The sequence below is a fragment of the Thunnus thynnus genome, chromosome 8 (assembly GCF_963924715.1).
Source record: "Thunnus thynnus chromosome 8, fThuThy2.1, whole genome shotgun sequence".
In the NCBI taxonomy this organism is placed as follows: Eukaryota; Metazoa; Chordata; class Actinopteri; order Scombriformes; family Scombridae; genus Thunnus; species Thunnus thynnus.
Genome location: NC_089524.1, coordinates 10,378,378 through 10,402,025, shown reverse-complemented (window position 1 = coordinate 10,402,025; position 23,648 = coordinate 10,378,378). Strand labels below are relative to the sequence as shown.

Here is a 23,648-nt window from a genome sequence, read left to right as displayed (position 1 = left end):
CGAAAATGCACTGCTGCATGCAGATAAAATATCTGATCATGTAGTGGTAGAAGAAACTAGATAATATGATGCCAAGCGGGTGTTCATAAAAAAAACAATCGTCCACATCAACAAACAGTAATCCTGCTTTCTTACTCTCACACAAGGGTGTCTGCTGTTAGTGCAGGTGCATGAATAAGTTTATTTCATCTGTCTCCTCGGTTGCAAGGAAAAGCAGCAAGCATCGGACCGCTTGTGCAAGATCTCAGAAACACAACACAAGATCTCAGAAACACAACACACATCTATAACGTGTATAATGTGTATCGTGTTTGTGAGTGGAAAAAAAAGGTTACATGTTCAAAATATGTCAAACAACGTGCTTTGCAGTAAATAAGGAAACGAGGCATCTAGGAGTCAGAATAGATCAAATCACATAAAGTTACTGATGTTTTTGATGCTGTTAATGGTTTAATTACATCAATGTTAAATATTAGGCTATAGGATTGAAAACTATTATTTACCTTTTTTTTTTAAATCAGATGAGAAATACAACTGATTTGCATCTGTGGGGCTTGCTCTTCAAGTAAACAATATGTGGACTGTGTTTAACTGCTGAATGTTAAAGTTCAGTCAGTGAATTTATTCATACAAATTAGAGTGATGGTGTGCAAAGTCATGGTGTTAAACAAATAACCTGGTGACTAATGTGTTTCCAACTCCACAGAAGATTTATTGCACCCATCACAGTGATCCTCCGGTGAATTTAAAAACTATATAAATAAAAACTTTAAAAGGTTTTTAAAAGATATTTGGTTTGAAGAGAGAAGGTAAATTATGGTAAAATCCCTGCACACCACTATCATTAGTCTTTGGAAATGCAGATTAAACGTATTGGAAAGTGCGACGGTCAGTGCAAACTAAACTACTGAGCACCACTGACTCACAATAAGTCTCGATACGCTTCAAACCGGTAAACTAACTGCACCACACTACTTTTGCGTCAGTTGTCCCTTTTCTAAACTATACCTGGTTAGTGGTGTCAGGCGGCAGGTTCTTAATGAGGATTTTCCTCCTGTTGCTCAGCTCCTGGCGAGTTTTGGCCAGCCTCCGCTCGATCTCCTCCGGCTCCAGGTCCGGCAGGTCGCGGAGGCTAATCCCCGGCTCCGAGGGCTGCGCTGCCGCCGCCTCCTCATCCTCCGGCTGCCGGCTCTCGGGGCTGTCCATCTCCGGGGAAAGTGCGCTCTCCCGGGTTAGAGAAGAGTGAACGCTCGGCGGCTGGATGGATGAGGCTGCCGCCATTTTGGGTAGCTGAGGGAAAAGTGTGAGGGAAGTGAGAGAGAGACGGAGAGAGAAAGCGAGAGAAAGAGAGAGAGTGAGAGAGAGAGAGAGAGAGAGAGAGAGAGAGAGAGCGAGAGAGAGAGCAGGTGGGAGGTGTGTTAGTGAAAGAGAGAAAGAGAGAGAGAGAAAGATAAAACACCTGAGTAAAATGAAAAACAAAACAAAACTTATAACTAATTATTATTTTAGTGAGTCAAATTAACACATTTTTCCCTAAATGTATTTTTGTAATAAAACATTTATCTATTTACTTATAGCCTATCAATCTACAGATTTTGCCTATATTATCAAATTATACATTTAAACTTATGCTTTTATCTCTCAGTTTGCTTTTTGGCTGCTAAATATATCTATTCCATATGCAGCTGCTTAAATAAAACAAAGAAACTGCAACCAGCAGGATTTTATTTCAATATAAAAAAAATAATATTAATACATTTTTGAAAAGGTTTGAAGGAGCTAATAGTCGAAACAACGTTCAAAATGGGCAGTTCGTGGTTTCCACATGGCATATCGGCTGCACCTCAGACTCCTGGCGACCCCAACTGTCTGCTAAATGTATAGGAGCCAATTAAGATTCCTCATTATCGCCAATAGGCCCTCAAACATTTGTTTGGTGTGTGTGTGCTTCTGAATTGCATTGACAAGCAGCTTTTTTTTAGCTACAGTAAGGATTCTTGATTTTTGTATGGCACTCTTTTTAATCCTCAAAACATCCATGTCAGCTCCAGATATTAGGCAGAAAGTTAGAGAGAGTGAATAGATCATCACATGTTGAATCTGACAAGTGTTTTGAGTTCTCTAAAATACATTTTAGACAACTCTGAGATCGTAAATATATGCACATCTTTGTGCATTTGTGCACAAAGAGAAACTCTAGTTATTTTGGTTCTGTAGCTCAATTAACACATTTCTTCTTTTGGTCAAAGAGAGAAATTGGAGAATATCTCTAAACCACCAGAGCTTTCTTGTTCCTCATGTGCATAATGTGACCATGAATGGCTGTGTGCCTTCCCTCCTTTCTACCCAAGTCATCCAGTGAATGCCAGCCTCGCAGCCAACTGAGCCTGCCTGCCTGCCTGCCTGCCTGCCTGCCCACCGTGGGTGGAAAGCTGCTCCTGGCAAACACAAGGGAAACAGAGCTCCCTGCCGAGTCCTCACAATGCCTGTGTAGCTTCCGCAGGCTGCATGAGTCGCTGACAGACACACACATGGCATACTCACAGTCATAGGATGCATTCACACTCATGTAGGCACACAAACATGTTAGCAAGCACACATCAACCCACTTAGGAAATTTTTAGAGCGCGATTATGCCAGGGCCTGTAAGAGACAGTGAAATCAACCCCCATCATTCAAACTCCATGTTCTTTCTCTCGCCATCTGTGTGAAGCGTTTCTTGGCAGATCGGAGTCCAGACAATCACAGTTGTCAGTGGGCGAAAATGATCTCGCATTGCCAAGTGGCTGAACCAGCGTAACTGAAACGCACCTACTGTATACGGACTGTTTGTCTGAATGCTTCAAACAAGACTGTGCCCAGTCCACTCCAGAGTGGAGAGGCCAAAGAAAGAAAAAAAAAGCATTTTGTGGAATTTCAAACAGAAGAAATGGAAGACCAGCAGCATGTTTATTTTTCTGTGAAAGATTCTGCATTAATCAGTTCGATCCTACTTAGTATTGTGTACACTACAAATATATCATAAACATGCCCTCCTCCTCTTCCACCAGCATGAAATTTATATGGAGGACATATTCTACCTCCAAAAGCAGGTTTTAATTGTGTCATCTATTAGCGCACATCCTGAAACAAAAATACAAAACATACTCTGCTTCCGTCTTCAAAAATGTGACGATTTGCAGCTTTTCTGTCAGATAGTGAATAGTATAACTTTTATATCAGTAGATCTCTAGTTTTGCACTGTTAGACAGACAAAACAAGTCATTAAGAAGTCACTATAAGCTCTAGGAAATTACAATGGGCACTTTAATCAGGAATAATTGGCAGATTAGTCAGTGATGAAAATAATTGTTAGCCGCAACCCTAATGGGACTTGGTTCCTGATACCTTCAGCTGAATCTCAGACTCCTGATCAGATGCAGGTTTGCTTGTCTTCAGACTGTCATGTCCTCATCAGTTAGATGAGAGTTTAAGAATCCAAGTCACAATCTCACATCCTCCAGGAAATCAAAAGGTGTGAAAGGCACCTAACCAGAATGAATCCTATATGCAAGACATGTTACGTTAAATAAACATTGCAGTCAGCTGAAACAAAGCCCCTTTTTTGACAGTTGAAAAACATTCAGTAGAAGTCAGTTTTGGATCTAACTACAGCTCACACAATAGGCAGTGCCTGCTGACAGATTGGGGGACATGAATCATTGAGCAGTGGTTCTCTGAAAAGACAGCAAGGACTTGCCTGTCACTTGCACAGGCTGATTTTGGAGATGCATGAATCACTCCACTAAGTGCTAAACAACGTTTCCATGAGAGAACAATTAATTTTTTTCCTCTCAGTCCCCCTGGCACACACGCATGCCAGCACCATATTACACTCAGAGATACACTAACACACGCTTGCATTATCTCATGTCAGCCTACAGCCGCTCCACACGGTTACACACACTCTGTATCTTTCAAAGCGTTTTACCAATGTGCAAGTCAAACCCCATAATATTGGACTATGCTCAATAAACCAAAGGAAAAAGAGATGTGAGTCCCTTTCCATCTAAATCACAAGAGCCCTGCTGGTGCTTCAGCGTGTCAGCCAGTGATTCACAGCCTTTTGGAGTGGGTGGGAGTAGAGAGGAGAAGAAGAAAGCGGGAAAACGTTCGCCGCTGCTCGCTGGGACTGAGAGTTTGAGGGCGTGGGTGGGCAGAGTGGCTGAACGGGCAAAGCAGGCACCTGGGATGAGCTCAGTAGGCGTCAGGATGGGAGGGAAGAGGAGGAGAGGGATGAGGGAGGGAAGGGATGAACCCTAAATGGCAAAGTGGTTCATTGCGTGTGGGAGTTGACGGTGAACATGTATACGTGTGTGCATATTCTCTACGACTGTGCAGTGTGATTATGGACATCTCACTCTGCAATCCTGTCTGGAGTGCAGCAAGCAGGAGATGTAAAAATGGACTCCCCCTCCTTTTATGAGCCGGTGCTGTGCGCTCATAAATGATCACAGATGCAGTGTGGTAGGGTGGCTTCCTTTCTCTTACATTATAGAAGAGATTAAGGGACATGTGACCTACTAAAAACAGCTGACCTGGACCCATGGGGACAATATGCACAAGAGTTCCCTGCCCAATTCATGTCCTAATTACTGTGGTCATAAGCATACCTCTCTACTGGTGCGTCAGGGAAACTTTTATGTGGCCAGCAAGTCAGTAAGTAATGAGAAAGTAGCTTTTATTTTGACTTGATTACCCCTTTGCTCAAGTTTGTGCAATTTTTTTTTATGTCACTTGATCCTCTAAACAGCTCCGATTAGCCAGTAATTGCTGATTTCTTTAGTTTATTTTGTTAAAATGAGGTGGGAATCGTGTAGAGATGTACAGAGCTGATAAAATCCCTCCTTGGCAGATTTCAAGGTTCAAACTGTGTTAGTGGTTGCAAATGTTTTCTACATATTTTTAGCAAAAGCCACATGATAGGATTGAAAGTGCTGTCTGTCAAAGTGATTTCAAAGTGCTTTAAATTGCTTGCATGCAAGACTTGAGATGATTACACCGCTAAGATGCGTTTGGGAAAGTGGGACTCTGGACTGCACAAAAATATGCTGCTAGTGCATGTCTGCTGGACTAGTTGGCAGAGCGGAGACTGACTGAAATGACCCGAGGGTGCTTGGACACCGAGCTCAGTGTTCTAATTCACAGTGTTTCCCTGGCAGGGAGCAGGAGACGGCTTGAGAGAAAGAGTAGTGGAAATACTGTGACAAAAGAGACAAAAACAGGTCAAAACATGTACTGTAGGTGAGGTATGAATGAATGCTGACAAACTGTAAAGGTTTATAGGACATGGAGAGAGAACTCCTTCTGTCCTTCAGCTCTCAACAGTGCTGAACTACTTCCCTGCTGATGTTCAGTAAACTGAGAGCCCAGCATGTCCCTCTCTATTTCCACTATCCACCTTAAGGAGAAACAATTTACATAGCTGCACTCTATGACCTTCTCTCAAAATAGACAGCGACACAGTACCTTTTCTATCGTTCATTTAAATCAAATTTGAGATCTCAAGATATGAGATCAAGTGACTGGGAAACTAGAGACTGACCTTGCAAAATCACAGATGTTCTTTTCCAATTCAGCCTTCCTACATGCTACAAACACAGGTGTCCCTCTCAATATTAGAATAACTAACTTAGTCATTGCATTGATTATTATGTCATGTGCTGTAGCAGAGACAGGGAGAATATTAAAAAAAAAAAGAATGAAACTGAAATATCCTTTTACAGAAATTTGTGTAAAATGAGGAGTATTAAACAAATCCAAATTAACCAGATTGTTCCCATTCAGTCATTTTGGCGTGCAACAGGAGCCAGACATATAAGTAAAGTCTCAGCACATTTATTGTTTCCCCAAATACTAAATTGGATTGTCAAATTATGCATAAAACCTGCGATTTTGGTGTGCTAGTGAATATTTCTGGAGGCAGGATGGTGGGATTAACTCAAAATAAATTGCAGAACATGCCACCCAGTGCAACAGTGTGGCTTATTGGTGTGTTTTTAATAGTTTTTGGACAAACATGGAGTTCTACAGCACAGGAGAATAAGATAAATCACAGTTTGGCTACACAGACAATACCTGGTAAAAAGGTCAATTCATTGATGGTTTCTGTCTTTTCATTGGATTTGTTGACAATAAGAAAAATATATAATATCACCAAACTAATCCTATAACAAGTCCTCAACAGGCAGGTTTTATGCATTTATTATAGGCAACAGTAGAGAGATGGGGACTGACATGCAACAAAGGCTGGACGCAAACAGGAGATGATGTTGGGGCTTATTGCACAAAAAAATCCGAGAGCAGAGCAGAAATCTGAGAGCTGATGTTAAACGAGAGCACAGAAGCAGCCTGAGTGCGAGGAGAAGGGCTGAAGCTGGAGCCGAAAATCTGTGCAAGCAACAATATATCTGAGTGCAAGCATACAGTTTGAGCAGAAGCAGAGAAAACGTAAGTGCAAGCAGGGGCTATTTGAGTGCGAGGGCAGGGTTTTGAGGGACAGAATTACAAAATCTGAACATGAAATCAATAAATCATGCTCTCAAATTGAAAGACCACACTCTTGAATAAAGATAGGAAGAAAGCCCCATACCCTGGCGCCCCTGTTTCACTCTTTGTAAAAGTAAAAAAAAAGAAAAAAAACAACCCATAAAACAGCATACTGCTCTTTCCCCCAAACCAAAGCAGCCTGTTATATTGTTGTGTCAGAACCATGTTGCCTTTCCATCTGTGGTTGTTTGTACAGAAAAGCCTCATAAATAACTGATAGGGTCTTCCAGGCAGTATGTACCACCATTTTTCCTCCACCCACAAACTGCATGACCTATGACCAATAGCTTGGAAAACATTGGGAAGTGCTTGTTTCTTGTAGCCGGGGTCGAGAGTTTATTCTCAAGGTTCACCAACATACCGACAGTAGTTACATTCTTTCATTTAAATTTACAAAAAAAAAAAAGAAAGAAATATTTTTTACTACAAAAGCCATAAACCTCTGGTCCTTTGAACATTAAACACAAATAAATGTTCTATTCTCAAATGCCTTTTTACTTCTCAAGTTCACTTCCAGCATGGTGGATGCTGGCAGACACGAGTCTTCATGTTGAAAAACTGTGTTTCGGCCAGACAACTATCCCAGTTAAACATAGCGTTAGTCAGTTCTACATGTCATTACAATTCCCCCCTTCTAAACAAGGCCAAGAAGCCTCTGAAGAGCAACTTTTTGGAATGTCATGTCCTAAATGTCCCTCCATGAACCAGAGAGAATAATGCGAGGACATCAGGCAATTTTACTCTGCCGTCAGTGGATACGAGGTCAGGTAATGTATTGAGACACACACAAAATCCCCTGCAGATAATCTCCGTGGTTTACTGTGTGTGTGAAGGGGGTTTGTGGGTGACCTGTTCCATGACCTCCACTGTAAGAGCAAAATGGTCTTCCTGATAATAGAGAAACACCATTGGCATATTTTGGACCTAAATATCAGCGAGGAGGAGTTTTTTAAAGCATAATATTTCTGTTTTTCCATGTTAGATAAATTGGCCGCAACACTGACCGAAGTTTTGAGTATGTGGAGTTTGCTTTTCTTCCTCTGTTTGAATGTTTCTTCCAACAGTCCAAAGGCATTCAGGTCAGGTGTAAAGGAGACACTCCTGTATAATTCAGCATGTTGTGCTTGAAATACTACGTGTTTGACATATTATTACATTTGGAGTTATATTTGTGTGAGTACAAAACTGATCAATTTTTGGTTATCTAATAGCAAACTTGAACCAAAAAAGTTAATTAGTATCATCTGGTGGTCACTTTCGTCTGTCAACATTAATTGAGATTTAAAAAAGTGAATTAACTTACCTGACATTTAATTATGACATAAATTGATTTGGGGGATCTTTGAGTAAACAGTAAACATATTTAAAAGCTGCACTAATAAATGTTTTCTATATTAGTTTAAAAAAAAAGTTAGGTAAAAATGGATAAAATGACTATTAACTTACATTGTCACACTATCACAACTCATATTTCCTCCTCAGCTCTACAGAGCTTTTCAGTGTATTTTCGCTCATTGTTTTGATTATATGTTACTGCCCGGAAATCCTGCTTTCATTCATCCCATTTCCAGAAATTACAGTCAGCTGTTTTTATTAAAAAACATATGACAAACACACTATGTGTACTAACTGTCAAACGTGGACATAATGTACACAGTTGGCCACAACTAACCAATAGGCAGAAGCTAAAAACACATAGTGTTTTCTCTCAGGAGAGACCAAAACAGAGATAAAAAGGAAAGTGAATCTTGGACTTACATTCATCACGTGGCATTTAATTATCTCAACATGCAAGTGAGAAACATAGACAATAACAGGAGCTGGACCGCCTAAGTATTGATTTTTCACAGCAGACATTTTGACACGTCAAAGCAGGAAAAGCACAGGTGCAATTAAGAGCATTAATGATGGCTGCATTCCACTTTTTCCAAATGTGTGACCCTGATCTACGTATAGTGCATGATGGAACTGAGTTAATGTCATCAGTCCTACCTGAGCTTTTCCTGCTATGATGACAAAATATCTGTTGTAAAAATGTGCATAAAGTGGGTTCAGAACAAGGTTTGCTGCACTTCAAGTGTAGCTGCAATGATTGTCTTGTTCCAGCTTCTTAAATGTGAATATTTTCTGGTTTCTTTTAGTCTGTTATGACAGTAAACAGAATATCTTTGGCTTGTTGACTCTTGGAAGACATTTGAGGACGTCACTTTTGGCTTTGAGAAACAGTGACATTTGATAGACTAAACAACTAATCGATTTAATCAAGAAAATAATCGACAGATTAATCCAGAATGAAAACAATCATTAGTTGCATCCCTAACTTCAAGCCATGCCCCAATCAGTGATGCCACAGCAGGTGTTGAGCTTTTGATAACTAATTGAAAACATCTGCTTTGACACTGGGATTTGAGATTGGAGCACAGCCTGAAGGCAGTATACTTAAAAATGTAAACCCCCAGTGAGCAGAGCAGCAGCACTTTGCTGAGCTATATGCTTGGTTGTAGATTGACCCACTAAAAGCCCTCACAAAAATTGTATGGAATAAAAAAAACGAGAGGCAATTTAAGTGTAAAATGGACTTTATCACATTCACATTGCAATAAATCTCAATTTGATAACTTTATATGATACATGAGGGGGTGATGTACACATGTTCCTTCAGTACATTAATTAATGCGATTCAGAGTGTTCTGTATACACACACATATACTTGTTTACAACAGCTGGTAAATACTGTTTAAAAGCTCTCCAGAAAAAAATGCCTTTGACAACAAACTCAATTTAGAGGAAAACAAATTGCCTCAACACACGATATCTGCAAGACTGCATTGATCTAAAAAGATTGCCCTGAAATGCTACAAGACTGCTTTGATGTCAGACTGAACTGAGAGCAGTTTTTTCCGTTGTTGTGAATGACTGTGGGTCTAAACATGACATACAGGGGCAGGAACTGTTAATAAATCTGGTTTATACAGACAAACCTCTATCAGTAACTGGTCAAATAGAATAATGATGACTGGAATATTTCACCCACTACATACATCCAGTGAGTTCAAGAACAGTGGTTTTATGAAGTGAGGATGTACAAGGCAATACCAACACGTAATGTAGGTTTTAGTCTCTCAGCTCTATCAGAGATAATTTATTTCACACTTTTGCAGCTGAAACTTTAATGGGCTCCCATCGGGTGTGTTAATGTAAATATTCTACTAAAGTGACAAACACACAACACTAGCTGTAAATGAATGTGATTTTCAGTCTTAAGTAGCAACAGAACCATAGCAGCCTACTGTAAACCCCCGAATCTAATACACTGTTGTTATTTTTGGTCATTACTCAGTGAAAAGATGAAGTACCGTTATTCTTGCAATCTAGAATTAGTTTACGGAGAGATAAGCTTTCTTTGACATTTCCAAAACACACAATAAAACTTTGAAAACTAGAAGTCTCTCAAACGTAAAAGTGTGTATTAATTTTTTCCAAGTACTGACTTCCATCCAATATGGACCTAAAGAAAAATAAACCTAAAAAAACAAAACATCCAAGGCATCAAAAATATAGTGAGACACCATGAACAGACAATTCAATATCAACCCAAATATTTGAGCATCACTTGAAGCATACATCATGTCTTACCAACATAAAAAAACTGGAGTGTACAGGACATTAATAGCTATTTGTGATTCTGTATTTACACTTCATAATGAATCTCTGAAAAAAAAACAAAAAAACACAACAGACATTTTTTGCACCCAGAAATAAATGGATGCCATACTGACATGATTTGACCGGTTGAACAATCAAACCAACTAAGCACAGATCGGGTCGAGTGACGCTTCATCAGAATAAAAATAAGTGGATTTCTCAATCATAATAATTTCACCTATATTCTCTAATACTATCTTGAAAAAAAAAATACAACAATGCATTCAATGAAAAGGTTCCAGGTGGATCAACATTCATTCTTCACACTATCTCTCACATACACACACACACTCTCACACACACCAGAGACGTGTAGAAAAGATATTTTGAGTGGTTAACCACAGAGGAGCTGACAGATGGGTGTAGCCTCTGTACAATAACAGCAGCATCTCTCCCCTCTCTCACTCTTTGATGAGGGGGGGAGACTCCATCACGGGCATCAATGGAAACTTATTTTTGCACAAAATTTAGCACACAGCGTTAACGTACACACACTATCTGCTCGGCAACACAGGCAAAAAAACTGTAGTAAAATGGGGGGAAAAAAGAACAACATTCTGTATTGGTGTTTTTCTACTCAGGCAGATAGAGAGGACATCACTCAGTCTCTGTCAGTTTCTCAAGACCACTGTGAGGGTCCCCAATTATCCGGACACACCAAATCCCCCAGCAGTGACTAAAGCCAGGGGGATGTTTTGCTGGTGTTACTTTCTCTCTCTTCCATCCTCCATCCCCAGGAGGCTTAAAAAGGCCAGCGAGCGTCCAAGTTCTCTCTCTCTCTCTCCCGATAGAGAGGACATGTCCAGAATAAAGATGTTCGGCACAGCGAGTCTTACCTTGCAAGTACACACAGACCTCAGTGAATCAGAAGTGTGAAAACAGACAGAAACAAAAAAATGTGCTGTGTATGTCAAGGACCACCTCCTCCTAACTGCTCTGACATGACGTGAATAAGGCTTGTTGTTTTTGTTTTTTTACCAATACCCTTAAAAATATCTGGATTTTTTTATTTTTTTTATTATTTTTATTTTTTTTTGAAAGAAGCACATCTGATTTTGACTCAGATTTTAGGTCCCTGCCCATCCAAAGAGGTTTCCTGCTTAAAGAAGACACTGTTCACCACTCTGTATAGTGAACGGGATCCTCTGGTGGAGAGCATAGCTCAGAGTACTGTAACAGAAAGTGAAAAAAGAAAAATGGAGGAAATAAAGCAAACGAGCTGCTCGTTACGCACCAGAGTGATGTAAAACAAAAAATGAGTTGCGCTGCAAATAGTCCAATTTTCACTTCTAGTAATGTAGTGATATTCTTCAAATTCAAAATAAACACATACATTCACAAATTTTGGGGGAGAAATAAATGAAAATGATGAGCTTATGATATGATGCATTAGTTACAGGGAGTGTGTATGTGAATAACACTTGACTAGCTGCAGCTCTTTGCTCATCTGTCCTGCAATCTACCTCTTTAATAAATAGTAGAAAAATAATCTTATTCCTCTTAATAGTGTTTTTTTTTTTTTCTGTATTCATGTGGATCAGAGAAAATCTTTTCTATCGTGAAGTTCATGGATATTTATGTAAAATGTCCATATATTTTCAACCCTTTCATATAAGACCAGCAGCTACTCCTTTGGATAAAAAGGCAGAAACTCTCACAGATGACCAACGTTTTGAGTGTCTATCCGCAGAATCAGGGAGAGTAAAGTTGTGATATAGAATGATAGAATCCCACATTAGATCCATGTCTGTGTTGGAAATACAGTATTTTAACTCTTCATCAGAGATGTCCAGCAGTTTTCACAAATGTAAGGAGTGCTCTGTTCCCCTCCTGCCCCTCACCACAAGTGGAGCTTAGTGGGAAACAACCTGTGTGGAGCTTAGGAGGGAGAGCCCTGAGGAGAAAGGGCTTCCCATCAGGCTCTAGATTTAATTTAATTATCCACTGGTTTTATAAAAGTGTTTGCTCTGGCCTTCCACTTGGAAATGAAGAACTTTGTCCTCCCTCAAGGCTTTTAGGTTCCAGTTGTGTCCTCTCCTTATGAAAGGCCGATGAATGGGCTCAAACACCATTTTGTTTGCTCCCAAAGGTTTTTTGTGTGCTCTTACAGAGTCCTCAATGTCAAATTCCTCCAGAAAACAAACATTTCGTTATTTTTACTGGCCCCGGGTCTGATTATCTTCACTCGCCAGCTTTTGAATGGGGTTCAATGAAAAAAAGGTTGAGATGGGGATGTTGGCAAAATGAGAGCATGAGGATAATACCCATATTAAGCTAAACATCCATTCATGGCGGAGTTTCCAGGGACCATCTATCCCGACAGTACCCACTGAGTGCCGTCTAATCAAGCACAAGTGTTTTTTAAAAATAGTCTTTCATAAAAAAAACAGTTCCATCCCTGGCAGGAGGGTGCAGTTCACACTGAGGATCAGCACTCTGCATCCACACTGTGCACGGTGACTGCAGCTTGCAGGTGGTGCGTGTGCAGCGGGTGGTGGTGTGTGTGCGTGTGCCGGTAGGGGTGGAACTTGTGGCTGAGCAACGCGGCCGTCTGGGGAGGCGTGTCCAGGTCCAGGTCGTCGTCGTGGTTTCCGACGTCGACACCCGCAGAGAGCGGGTCGTTGTTGCCGGGTGGATTCTCACTGTCCTCCTGTGGACTCATGGTGCTGTAGCCTGGAGACAAAAACATGGAGGTTAGTGGACTGTTTTCATTTTAAACAACTCTAAAATAAATCTCATCAGTACGCACAATACTGTTGAGACCCCGGGTTGTATCTTTTTAAAGTAATTTGAGGTTCTCTGCATGTTTTTGAAAACAGAATATAAAAGTATCCCACAATTTACAACTTGAAACTGTAATTGCTAGATCATAACTTGTTTTTTTTTGTTTTGACATTGTTAGCCTTTGATAGTTAACAGTGTAAAGATGGGCAATGTGGGGAGAGACAGGGTGGTATGAAATGCAAAAAAATGTCCCCGGCTGGAATCACACCGAGGATACTGCAGTTATGTAGTACATGCTTTAATCATGAGGCTACCAAAACATCCTTAATTTGCATGTTTTACCTCAAAATGCACACCCACTCAATAAAAAAATGCAACATAAACCATCACCATATTATATAGCAAACCTCATTCAGACACTGATAGTCAAGCAAATGTGATAGACTTGCCAGTTACATGTATACTGGTTTGGCATAGAAATGGGAATATGCCATAGCGAATGACGCCCTCAAGTTGTAGACATTCAACAGAGAAACATTCATGTGAATACATGGTAGCACATGGTAGCACTGAAAGCATTACATTATTCCTCTTTGATGGCACATTGACAACTTAACATATCCTATGGGCAGTTCCTCCTTATGTTTTCAGCAATCTCATACAATTTGGAAAAAAAAAAAAGCAAGCATGCATATTCATGGCCAGTTCCCTACACATTTTGCACATACGTTCTGCCCGAGGAGATAAAAACACAAGCCAACATGGCAGTGAGGATACATTGGTAACTGGAGCAGTGGGAGGGCAATACTGCTGTCATAAAGAAAAGCGATTAGTGGGTCAGAGAAAAAGTAAATAACTGGTTGAATTTTAAAAGCCCAAAATGGAATAAAACATGTCTTAATTTCTGAAAGCTTTATGAATCTTACAGCAGTAAATTTCATCTTCTGAGTGGGTTTCATCACCTTAAGGACCATGAAACATATCAGGAACACATGGTCTGACTTTTCTTTACAATTTTGGGAGCTGATCTGGAAACAACCTTCCTTTCTTTAATTCCCTTAGTGCCGTCTTTTTTCAGGTTTTAAAACGACACCAACATGCTGCATGATGAGAACATCAATCTGTTATTACTGATGAGCAAATAGCCCTACAAGCTTGAGTACCTCGACCATTATATTTATGAAAAAAATTGCCTCCATTCTGGATGATGAAACATTAAACCTCCAGAGAAACTGAACCAAGTGATTTGCGAGCATGTGTGTGAGTGTGGATGTGGGTGTGTGTGTGTGTGTGTGTCATGTAGGTTGAAGTATGTGTGTGTCTGGCCTTGTGTCAAATTTATCGACTAACAAAATCCTCTATACTCCAAACATCTGAATCATCAAGTAAACTCATCTGATCCTTCAAGTTCTTCTGGCTTTTGGAGTTTATAGTATCATGCAGAAGCCTTGTTTTGTATTGGCTAACTCAACATGAATGTTTAACAACTCTAGGACCAAGTCAAAAATTCATAAAGTCCAACAAAAGATCTGCTTTCATTATATTCTTCCTGTCATATGTTGCTGTAAGAATGCAGAGGGAATACAGATAGTAACTTACTATAATGTCCCACAATGCAGTGACACACAAAATAAAGTAATGTCCTGTATGTACCACTAAAGTGTCCTAAAATCCTGTTCTGAAGTCAAAATGAGAGGCTTTCCAATAATTCCCCCTCCCTGATTCTCACAAGATTAGCTGGGCTTTGATACCAAAAGAGAGAAAGCTGACAAAGAACTGGAGAGACAGAAGAATGAGCAGAGGGAGTGACAAGGTGGGGAAGGAGAGGGGGGGAGGGCAGAGAGAAGGAGAGAGGAAGGAAGGGATTTAACGAAAGGGAGGGATGGAGACTTCAAAGAAGTTCCAGACATGGAAATGCCAACTTCAGCACAGTTTATCCCCTTTTCCCACAGAGCAAGAGCCAGAGTTTCAGGCAGGTCTACAGCTAACCGTGTCCTGTTGACAATCTTCAGCTGCATCAGGTGAAGGAAAGCAAATCTCTCTTAATATCAAGAGATGTGAAGAGACAGGGGAAAGCTAGCATGTGATTGCAGCTTGGAGACAGACTCCAAAATTTCTTATTATGATTGGACCTTTGAGGTTTCAGAACATTTGGAGACTTTTCTTCTAACAGCTGGAAACAAGACAAATCCTGGAGACAGTTCACAGACACCTCAAAGACATCCAAAGTCATAAACTGAATGACATGTTGACTAAAAACTGTGTTTAAATGAAGGGTTTGACATCTCGGGGAATACGCTAGCTTTTAACTTACTTTTAAATAAGAGTCAATCTTTTTATTCTCTTTTATTCTCTTTTACTACATTTGTTTTCTACTGTTTTAAGGTATGTTTTTTGGGAATTTTTGCATTTTTTCAACAGTTGACAGTAGAGAGGCAGACAGGAAACAAGGGAGGGAGAGAGAGAGGGACATGACATGCGATGCAGATTTGAACCAGGGACGTTGCGGTTATGTGGTATGTGCTGTAATCGTTTGGCTACCATTGGTTTTCTACTTATAACACTGTGTCTCTCACCAAGAAAGGTGATAATGCTACTTTATGTTTATTATTGTGCTCGTAGTGGGTGGTGATGGTGTACTGGAATGCATTATATTGAAAACTGTTCCTAATATTTTGTCTACTCCATTAACATATATGAGGGGGGCAATATATTAGCAACACTTTTGCTTGGTGAGTGTATATAATTAATATGTCTCTTCCTTTCTCTACATACTGACTTTCTAAAGCAGTTGTAAACATAAACTCTAAAATTGAGCGTATGGAATAAAGCTGGAGATCGTATGTACATTGTATATACAATATTCATGATTAAATGGGTAATTCAAGTCATATATTGCAGCTGATAACCATCATGGCCTTCAGCATTGCTTGTGCATCACTCACTTAACAGATTTTCAGCTCTGATTTATCTGCTACACGTAGCCTGTGTGTGCATGTGTGTACTATCGTACCCTTCAGCAGTATGAGTGAGTGGATTGTGGTAGGAGCGCACAGAGCGTAGAGGAGCAGCAACTTTGAAGCATCAACTTTGTAATGAATTTATTTTAATCCCTGACGGACTAACACCCCCTCTTTCCATTATTTCAAACTCATCTTCCTCTCTGTCCCTGTCCTCTTGCCCTTGCGTTTCACTCCTATTTCCCCTCTTTCATCATTTTTGCATTTCTATATCTCACCACTTGTCCTCCATTTTCAGTTTTTTTTCTCATGCCAGTTAAATAACATGTGATGTGTCTTTCCTGTCCACTTATCAGACTGCTCATTTGCAGATATCATTTGTAAATGATGTTCCGGATTAAAGATTTTCATTTAAATGACACAATGTTCCTATGAATATGTTAAATAATCTCATTGATATTTAAGATCTTAAATTAAATCAGTACTGTCAAAAGATGTCATGCAGCAGGGGTGAATAATCTTCAATGAACTACAGAAAACACAATACTAGAGTTTAAGAAATTAAAAATCAGTTTATGGCCTAATCTAGTCTCTCATTGTCCTTACAGCTCCACCTCACATCTCTTTATCCTCTGTGGCTTAACAGCAACATCGTACATAACACGCAGCTTACTTGTGTCTTTCTTTCACTTGAGCCCACTCCCCACTCTTCATACTTGTCATCATCAGTTATACAACAAGCAACCGAGACACTCATTGCCAGGAAGTGAAGTGATGCTATATGTAGGTGTAAGAGCCCATGTGGGTGAAACTGTCCGTCCACACTCATCCGAGTGTCAGACTCGCAAGTTCTACAAACGGCTACAGAGAACATGAGCAACACTGTCAGAGCTGCAGATGAGAGAAAACAAGGTTCTGAGCTGTGATATAATGAAAAGAACAAGCCAGGAGCTGTACTGCTGCCAAAGATCTGAGAACTAACTGTGGATGTGCTGTAGCATTCAAAAAAGGAATAAGACTTGTTAAAAAAAGGTCATACCTAAGCCTAAAATATGCAATTTTATGCCAATGTAGCTAAAATTTTATCATGTTAGGGGTTTATGGTCTATAATGTATGTTAGTAAAATATCCTCATTGTAGAGAAAAGAAACTTAATGTTTTGTCACTTCTATGGCCCTGGGTCACTGTGGGAGCAGGCAAAGCGTAACCCAGCTCTTCCAGCTCTTCCAGGGGGATCCCAAAGCTTTCCCAGGTGGGATATGCACACCATCCGGCTTGTTCTGGGTCTACCCGGGGGGTCTCCTCAGGAGGGCATCCAGGAGGTATCCCGATTAAATGCCTGCTCTATACCACCTCAACTGGCTTCTTTCAACAGAGAGGAGAAGTGGTTACTACTTACGAGATCCCCCCTGAACATCTGAACACCTCACCCTGTGCTTAAGGGTGAACTCAGAAACCCTCTCTTTGTGGACAGCTCGAGGAAAATGAAAGTCCTATCGTTGAGAGTTTGGTTCCAGAGCCCGTTGCTGTGTGTGTAGGTGATGATGCCCGCATGGTTGCGTTTATACTAATATTCCATATTTACATTGACGTAGCTGTGCTTATATTGTCTCCGCCTGAGGCAAAATCTCAGCAGAACTCATGGGTGGTTATCAGTTGTTTTATGGAGTGTGGGATAGGTCAGTTTTGTGTAAAAAAACAACAACAACAAAAAAAAAACTGATTCATTTACCACGAAGATTATTTTAGCCTGAACAAAGTGTTGTATAAGAATAACGTAACAAAAATTGATCAGTTGCAAGAACCGCCTCCATGGAGAGCTGATTATGAGGACATTTGACCTCCAGAGCGTGGAAAGGAAGTGAAAGCTCATGACCAATTATTGGAAATTTTATATAAAACAGTGCCCAGGGATATTGTAGGTGCTTCTTGTTCTGACTAAAAACTGTCCACCCAGTCATGATTAAATATAAATTCTGACAACAAACAGCAGTAACATAGCTCAACTGTTATTTTTAAGTATATTCAGTTGAGTTAGACCAGGTTTCACCTTTTAGAGAACCATGTAACATTACTACTAAGTAGTAGGAAATCTATGAAAAGTCAGTTTTGCTTTCTGTCAATGCTGATGTACCGCATGATTGAATGTCATCATGCTTGTTCTTCTTTTGTAAACCTCCCACCTCTATTGATCTATGTGCTTGTGAGAACTAGAGAATATGTCTTACCATGGTCACTCTCTGTCCCCGATCGTCCCCAGTACCTCCGTCTCCGCTCTGGAGTGTGAGTGTGCCTCTCGATCACCGCGGCAATAAATCGAGTGTTACTTACTGGAAGTTAGGAGAGGACACAGGTCAGCACAAAAGCTCTGTTTAATGAGCAGATACTCCAGCTGTACAATAGTAAACCCAAGTTTAAAACTGTGCAATCCAAAGTATTCAAACCCTTGTATTTGTGGTAGCTTATGTTACATATAACTTAATTCATATCAATGAGACATCAAACAAAACTTACTGATTCCTCTGTCCTCATGGCTGTCTTCATCCCTCTCATCTCTTTCGTTATCCAGGTTGGACATTCTCACTGACATTTCTGGAGGTGAAGAGAGTGGGAGGGAAGAAGCAGAAAACCAAGATGAGATAGATGCTACTATCCTAATATGCGAAGTATTACAAACATGGTTTATTTATCCAAAACCACAACCCAAAGGCCAGTTAATTTTAGATGGAGTGTGTGAGGATTACAGTTAATATTCCAATTAGCTCTTCAGCCCAGATAATAACTCGTGTACATGATCTTAGCAGCCAGAAGGAAGGCTCGTTTTTGTGTGTGTGTGTGTGTGTGTGTAAAGGTGTAGTTTTTACTTAAAGGGAGGGTGCACATGTTGCACCTTAAAACTGCAATTTAAGTTAATCTTGCCTTTAACTGTGTATGTTTGTGTGTCTTGCCAATACAAGCTAAAGCTGTGGAAGAGATTGAACATACCCTCCATGCACACACACACACACACACACACACAAAGCTAAGAGTATTGCAGTTTTTATGAGCCAATTCCTCAGTGTAATGCCTTGAGATAACGTAACGCTGTATGCTCCACCATCTATTCCAAGTTGTTTACCAAACTATCAGACTGAAAGTGACTAAGACGAAGAGTTTTAATGAGGCTGTAATCTTGTTAGATGTTTTTGTCAATAACGCTGAGTAATTACACAAATCATGTAGCAGATGCTGCTGCTGTGTGACGCTAATGTCAGCTGTTTAGCTCCAACAGCATTTGCCACACTGCTTTAAAACTTTCTGTCTTTCTTTGACACTTAAAGAAATGTGAGGAAAAACACGTGAAGGGTAACACAAACAGCTAGCAGATTTGTTTTCATTGTTGCTCTTGTAGTTCTTTTAGTACTACAGGCCAACCAGTAGGCATAAAGCAGAATTCAGAACAGAATTTAGTGTTTTTCTACTTTCTGGGCCAAAATATATGACAGTGTGCTGTAAAAAGCAGTTAAAAGTGATGAAATTTCACGTCATATCTGTAAGTTGTATGTATGTAGACACTGCATTTCTACATATGTGTGTCCATCCTTCAGTCTTACCCTGCGCTGCCAGTGGTGACATGTGCTGGTGTGAGCGCCTGTGAATCTGGTGTCTGTACGCATACACGGCCAGCACCAACACCATGATGCATCCCATGATGCCCCCGGCGACGGGACCTACAGGTGCGCTCTTGATCATGTTCAGAGACGCCACCTCCTCGTCTGCAGGAGAAATAGAGAAGACGAAAGGATAGAAAGGTGTAATCAGACGTTTTTTTAATGAAGTTATAAAGGATTTCAGATGGCTCAAGAAGTGGTAATACAACAAGCTTATGTCATACAGCACAGGGTCAGATCTCAACTCCTGCTGCACTGCTAGTGCTTCTTCTACTTCGCCTCTATTCTCTCATCAGTGTGAACTGCTGCGGAAGAGTTATCTAACTGCAGGCAGATGGCCAAATCCCCCTCTGAGAAAAGTGATATAAAAACTGAGGAAAAACAACAGAACGTTTGAAATATTGGTTTTCTGTGATCTACAAATGTAACAGCTCTGCTGGTCTGAGGACCCAGAAACATTGTGCCTTCTGAATTCTTTTGTTGTTGCTTGTTTGTTTCTTTACTCTGCTGGATGACATTATACATTGTTTTTTAATGTCTCATAACTGTGGAACCAAGCCTGATTAAAATGTTAACTAGAAGTGCACTGAAGTTAAAAAAAACCAAAACTTTTATTACCAGTTCTTAAATATAACTTGTTTGAGATGCAGAGTATTTGAAAGATTCAGCTCATTTATCTCAACCTCAGACTTAAAAAAACCCATCATAGTTACAAACAGATGGCCTAAAATAACCATTTCTTTAGGGTAATGGTTCAGTAGAGCGTGCTTTCAAACCCAAATGTCACTCACCCAGAAGCCCCATGCTATCCACATAGGGACTCTTTGCGCCAACGATGCCCCCGAAACACTCTTTCTGCAGGGCACAGTATGGCTTGTCTAGATGAGTTTTACCATCTCTGTCCACCATGCACCACTCACAGTCCAACACACCGAAACAGTCGCTGAAACAATATACAGAATATACATACAATGATCAAAACAAGACACACTTGAAAAAACTTTTTCAGAGATTGGCAAAGTGGTAAGTCAAGATTCTGGGTAAATACACGCAAAAATGTTTCTAAAGTGACATTCTTCGTCAATACCACTGGGTGGCACTGTGCTGTTAATGTGTACTATAATGTTCTCGTGGTTGGTGTGTTGGTTTATTTATGATGTTGTTATGAACTGTGCGTGTTTACCTGCTGGTGTATCTCTGGCTGCAGCGGGTGTTGATACACTGGGGCAGGGTGTCATGCAAACTGGGATCAATCACATTCAGACTGATGGGCTCCTGATGCACCTCGCAGCTAGGGTTTCTGCACAACACACACAATCATAAAACACACAAGGTAAAAAAACAGAGAAGCGTAGGTACATATTCTTGGAAAAAAATACAAACAACAACATTCAGCAGACAACATCCATCCAATTCCAAGCATGAAACATGATTACACATGACAAAAGCAGATAAAGTAAAATTGACATTAAAAAGCATGAGCCCACAAAGTCATGTCCTCAACTTGTCAATTTATGCAAAACAGCTTGAAAAAAAAAAAAAAAAAAGAAGAAGAAAAACATCAATGCTGCTTGACACAAAACACAGAGAAAAATCTGACAGTGAAAAATGATAATTGCCTGTCTTCCTGAAATAAAAGAAGAACTGGCATTTGAAACATTGATGCGCTGTCAAAGGCTGCTGATGGCTGATGAAAGGAGGTGGGTGAAACAAGAGAGAGAGAGATGTGAGAGACACTGTGAATGATAGACAGAGTGGCAAAAACAGTAGAGGAAAAAAAAAGACTGACACAGCTAGAGCAAGCTAGATATACAGAGAGAGAAAAAAAAGTGAGGAAACACCCACTAACATTTACACTGGACGCAGCAGCACACGCATGTCCGCAATTCAAATGATAACAATAGGAATATGAAAGAGACTTGCCAGCTTGGAAAGATGTGCATTTTTAAAAGACACCACAGTCATGTACAAGGACTAAAGACATGATATTTACAAATGTCAATCATTAGTGCTAACACGATATAATAGAAAATAATCTATCTGAGAAATAACACGTAATAAGCATCTGATGTTGAGGCTGCAAATCATTTACTTATATTCATTATTTAAATAAACATCATACAATGAATATGTTCTTTGACTTTGACAAGACATGACTTTGCACTGGGGTTCTCTGACATCCATCTAGCATCTATAACCAATATCTCCAGTGCAGGAGTCAATAAACTAAACTAATAAAACAGTGTACAGAACATGCTGGTAGTCTTTATCTGAATAACAGTTCAAAACCTATTTCACAGCACCCTTTCTAGATTTCCTTATGATTTGTTAATGTCAACCTGAAGAGACTGTATCTGCCTGGTTTGTGATTGACAGCTAACTGTCTTGTCTGACATATACACCAAGACTGGTACATTCCTTAGGTAATTCTTCAATTAACAAAGAGTTTGGGTTGTTTTAATTAAATATAAAATCCTAGTATTAAGAACTACCTTTATTGAGTTATAAAACATTAAGACTGGCTTGCTTCTGGCCTTTGTTTAGACACAAAACATCCTCAAATACCTCTGAGACAATGGGGACTGGTAGTTTGTGATATTACTACTGTAACAATCCACACATCCTCAGAAAAAGTATCAGGCTTCATCATAAGCTGTCTAAATGAAACTCATTCACTAGTTATGTAGCCTTCATATTACATCACTTAATGTAATATAAGAAGCAATGTGAAATGTATAGATGTAAATGTAGTGTATTATGTTGCTCAGGAATGTCTTCTACTGACCTGTTTTCAGCACTGGTGAGGTTGCCTGTACACTCGTTGACCTCTAGAGGGCACTCGCACGGGCACTCACACTCATTCTGCTCCATTCTGAAACACACAAGTTACATGTTCATTGAGAAACGTTCACATCATAGTTCGTTTTTATGGTAAACATAATTGACCGTGGAATATTGGCTCTGTATAAAGTGGCTTCCCTGAAATACATCATATATCAGACAGAGCAAAAGTAAAAATCTTCAGAGAGAATGAGCAACTTTTCAGGACAATGGATTATTATTATTAGACACATTTTTTTCTAGCTGAGTATCTGTTCAAATAAAAAGGCAGGATGTGATTGTACATAAAATTCACACAAATTATTGACTCTTAAAGTCACAACTACAGGTGAAAGGATTCTTTTCTGAACTTAAAAAAAGACTAAACATCAAACATATTCTGCAGTGAGTCCCAAAAGGAGTATCATCATTTTTTGTGTGCCTGGGAGCTAAAACAGGTAGGTGAAACCCTGGTGGGTATGTGGGTGAGGCAGAGACCTGTGGCAGTTGAGACAGAGGCGGTCCACGGTGCTGCAGGCGCAGAACGCCAGAGAGTCACAAGTTTCGTTGACGATACCAGCAAACGCGTTGGTGCCGGGGATTCGGGTCAGACGATACTTAGAACAATGGCTACCGTGGACGAGGTTGGTTAGATCCCCCTGAGAGAGAAAAACACAGAGAGAGAGCAAGATTAACAAAGTATCCCACTGGGTGTCTGGAAGTTTAAGAGATGTTTTTAAAAGATCTTTATGGTCCTATTAAAACAACAGAATATAAAAAGGGTTGGGCCTCTTTGTAATTAAGCACAACAAATTAATCTATAATCTATAAAGAGAGAATATAAAAATGAATGAGACACATGACATTATCTACAAAGGGACTTGAGGTATTTAGAAAAATGTGTAATATTATTCTAACTCTGGGGTTATGTCTGTTACATTACTGTAAGGCTGTAGGCTTTAAACTGCCCTCTAACTACCTAAAAACACACAGTAGCTCTAATACAATCAGAGTAATAAGAAATACTCCATGGTTGCAACACCAAAGATGGCCACAAGATGGCAGTGTTATACTATCAGATATTCACATTGTTAAGAAGGACCCTGACAAGTGTGTCTGTGTTTGTCTACTAGCAGATCCATCAGACTGAAACTGTTTTCTGCAGCCAGTCGTACATCCAGTTATCTTCTCTATCTCTGAC

At 39.9% G+C, this 23,648-nt stretch overlaps 2 protein-coding genes across 3 annotated transcripts in view; both read right to left on the bottom strand.

The window, feature by feature from the left end:
• raver2 (ribonucleoprotein, PTB-binding 2) overlaps positions 1-1,365 on the bottom strand; it is a 101,632-nt gene extending 100,267 nt beyond the window's left edge. Inside the window, exon 1 of one of the 2 annotated variants that reach the window (XM_067596435.1) lies at positions 1,009-1,365. In XM_067596435.1, the coding sequence (XP_067452536.1) occupies positions 1,009-1,281 (273 nt within the window). In that variant the 5' untranslated portion in view covers positions 1,282-1,365. The remainder of the gene's footprint in view (positions 1-1,008) is intronic. The other variant, XM_067596434.1, reaches the window with a different exon arrangement.
• Positions 1,366-11,274: 9,909 nt separating this feature from the next.
• Positions 11,275-23,648, bottom strand: part of cachd1 (cache domain containing 1) — a 90,139-nt gene continuing 77,765 nt past the window's right edge. Inside the window, exons 20-27 of the mRNA XM_067596432.1 lie at positions 22,946-23,106; positions 22,413-22,499; positions 20,811-20,927; positions 20,419-20,570; positions 19,571-19,732; positions 18,492-18,569; positions 18,206-18,307; positions 11,275-12,966 (exon numbers count right to left, since the gene is read on the bottom strand). Of these exons, the coding sequence (XP_067452533.1) occupies positions 12,722-12,966; positions 18,206-18,307; positions 18,492-18,569; positions 19,571-19,732; positions 20,419-20,570; positions 20,811-20,927; positions 22,413-22,499; positions 22,946-23,106 (1,104 nt within the window). The 3' untranslated portion in view covers positions 11,275-12,721. The remainder of the gene's footprint in view (positions 12,967-18,205; positions 18,308-18,491; positions 18,570-19,570; positions 19,733-20,418; positions 20,571-20,810; positions 20,928-22,412; positions 22,500-22,945; positions 23,107-23,648) is intronic.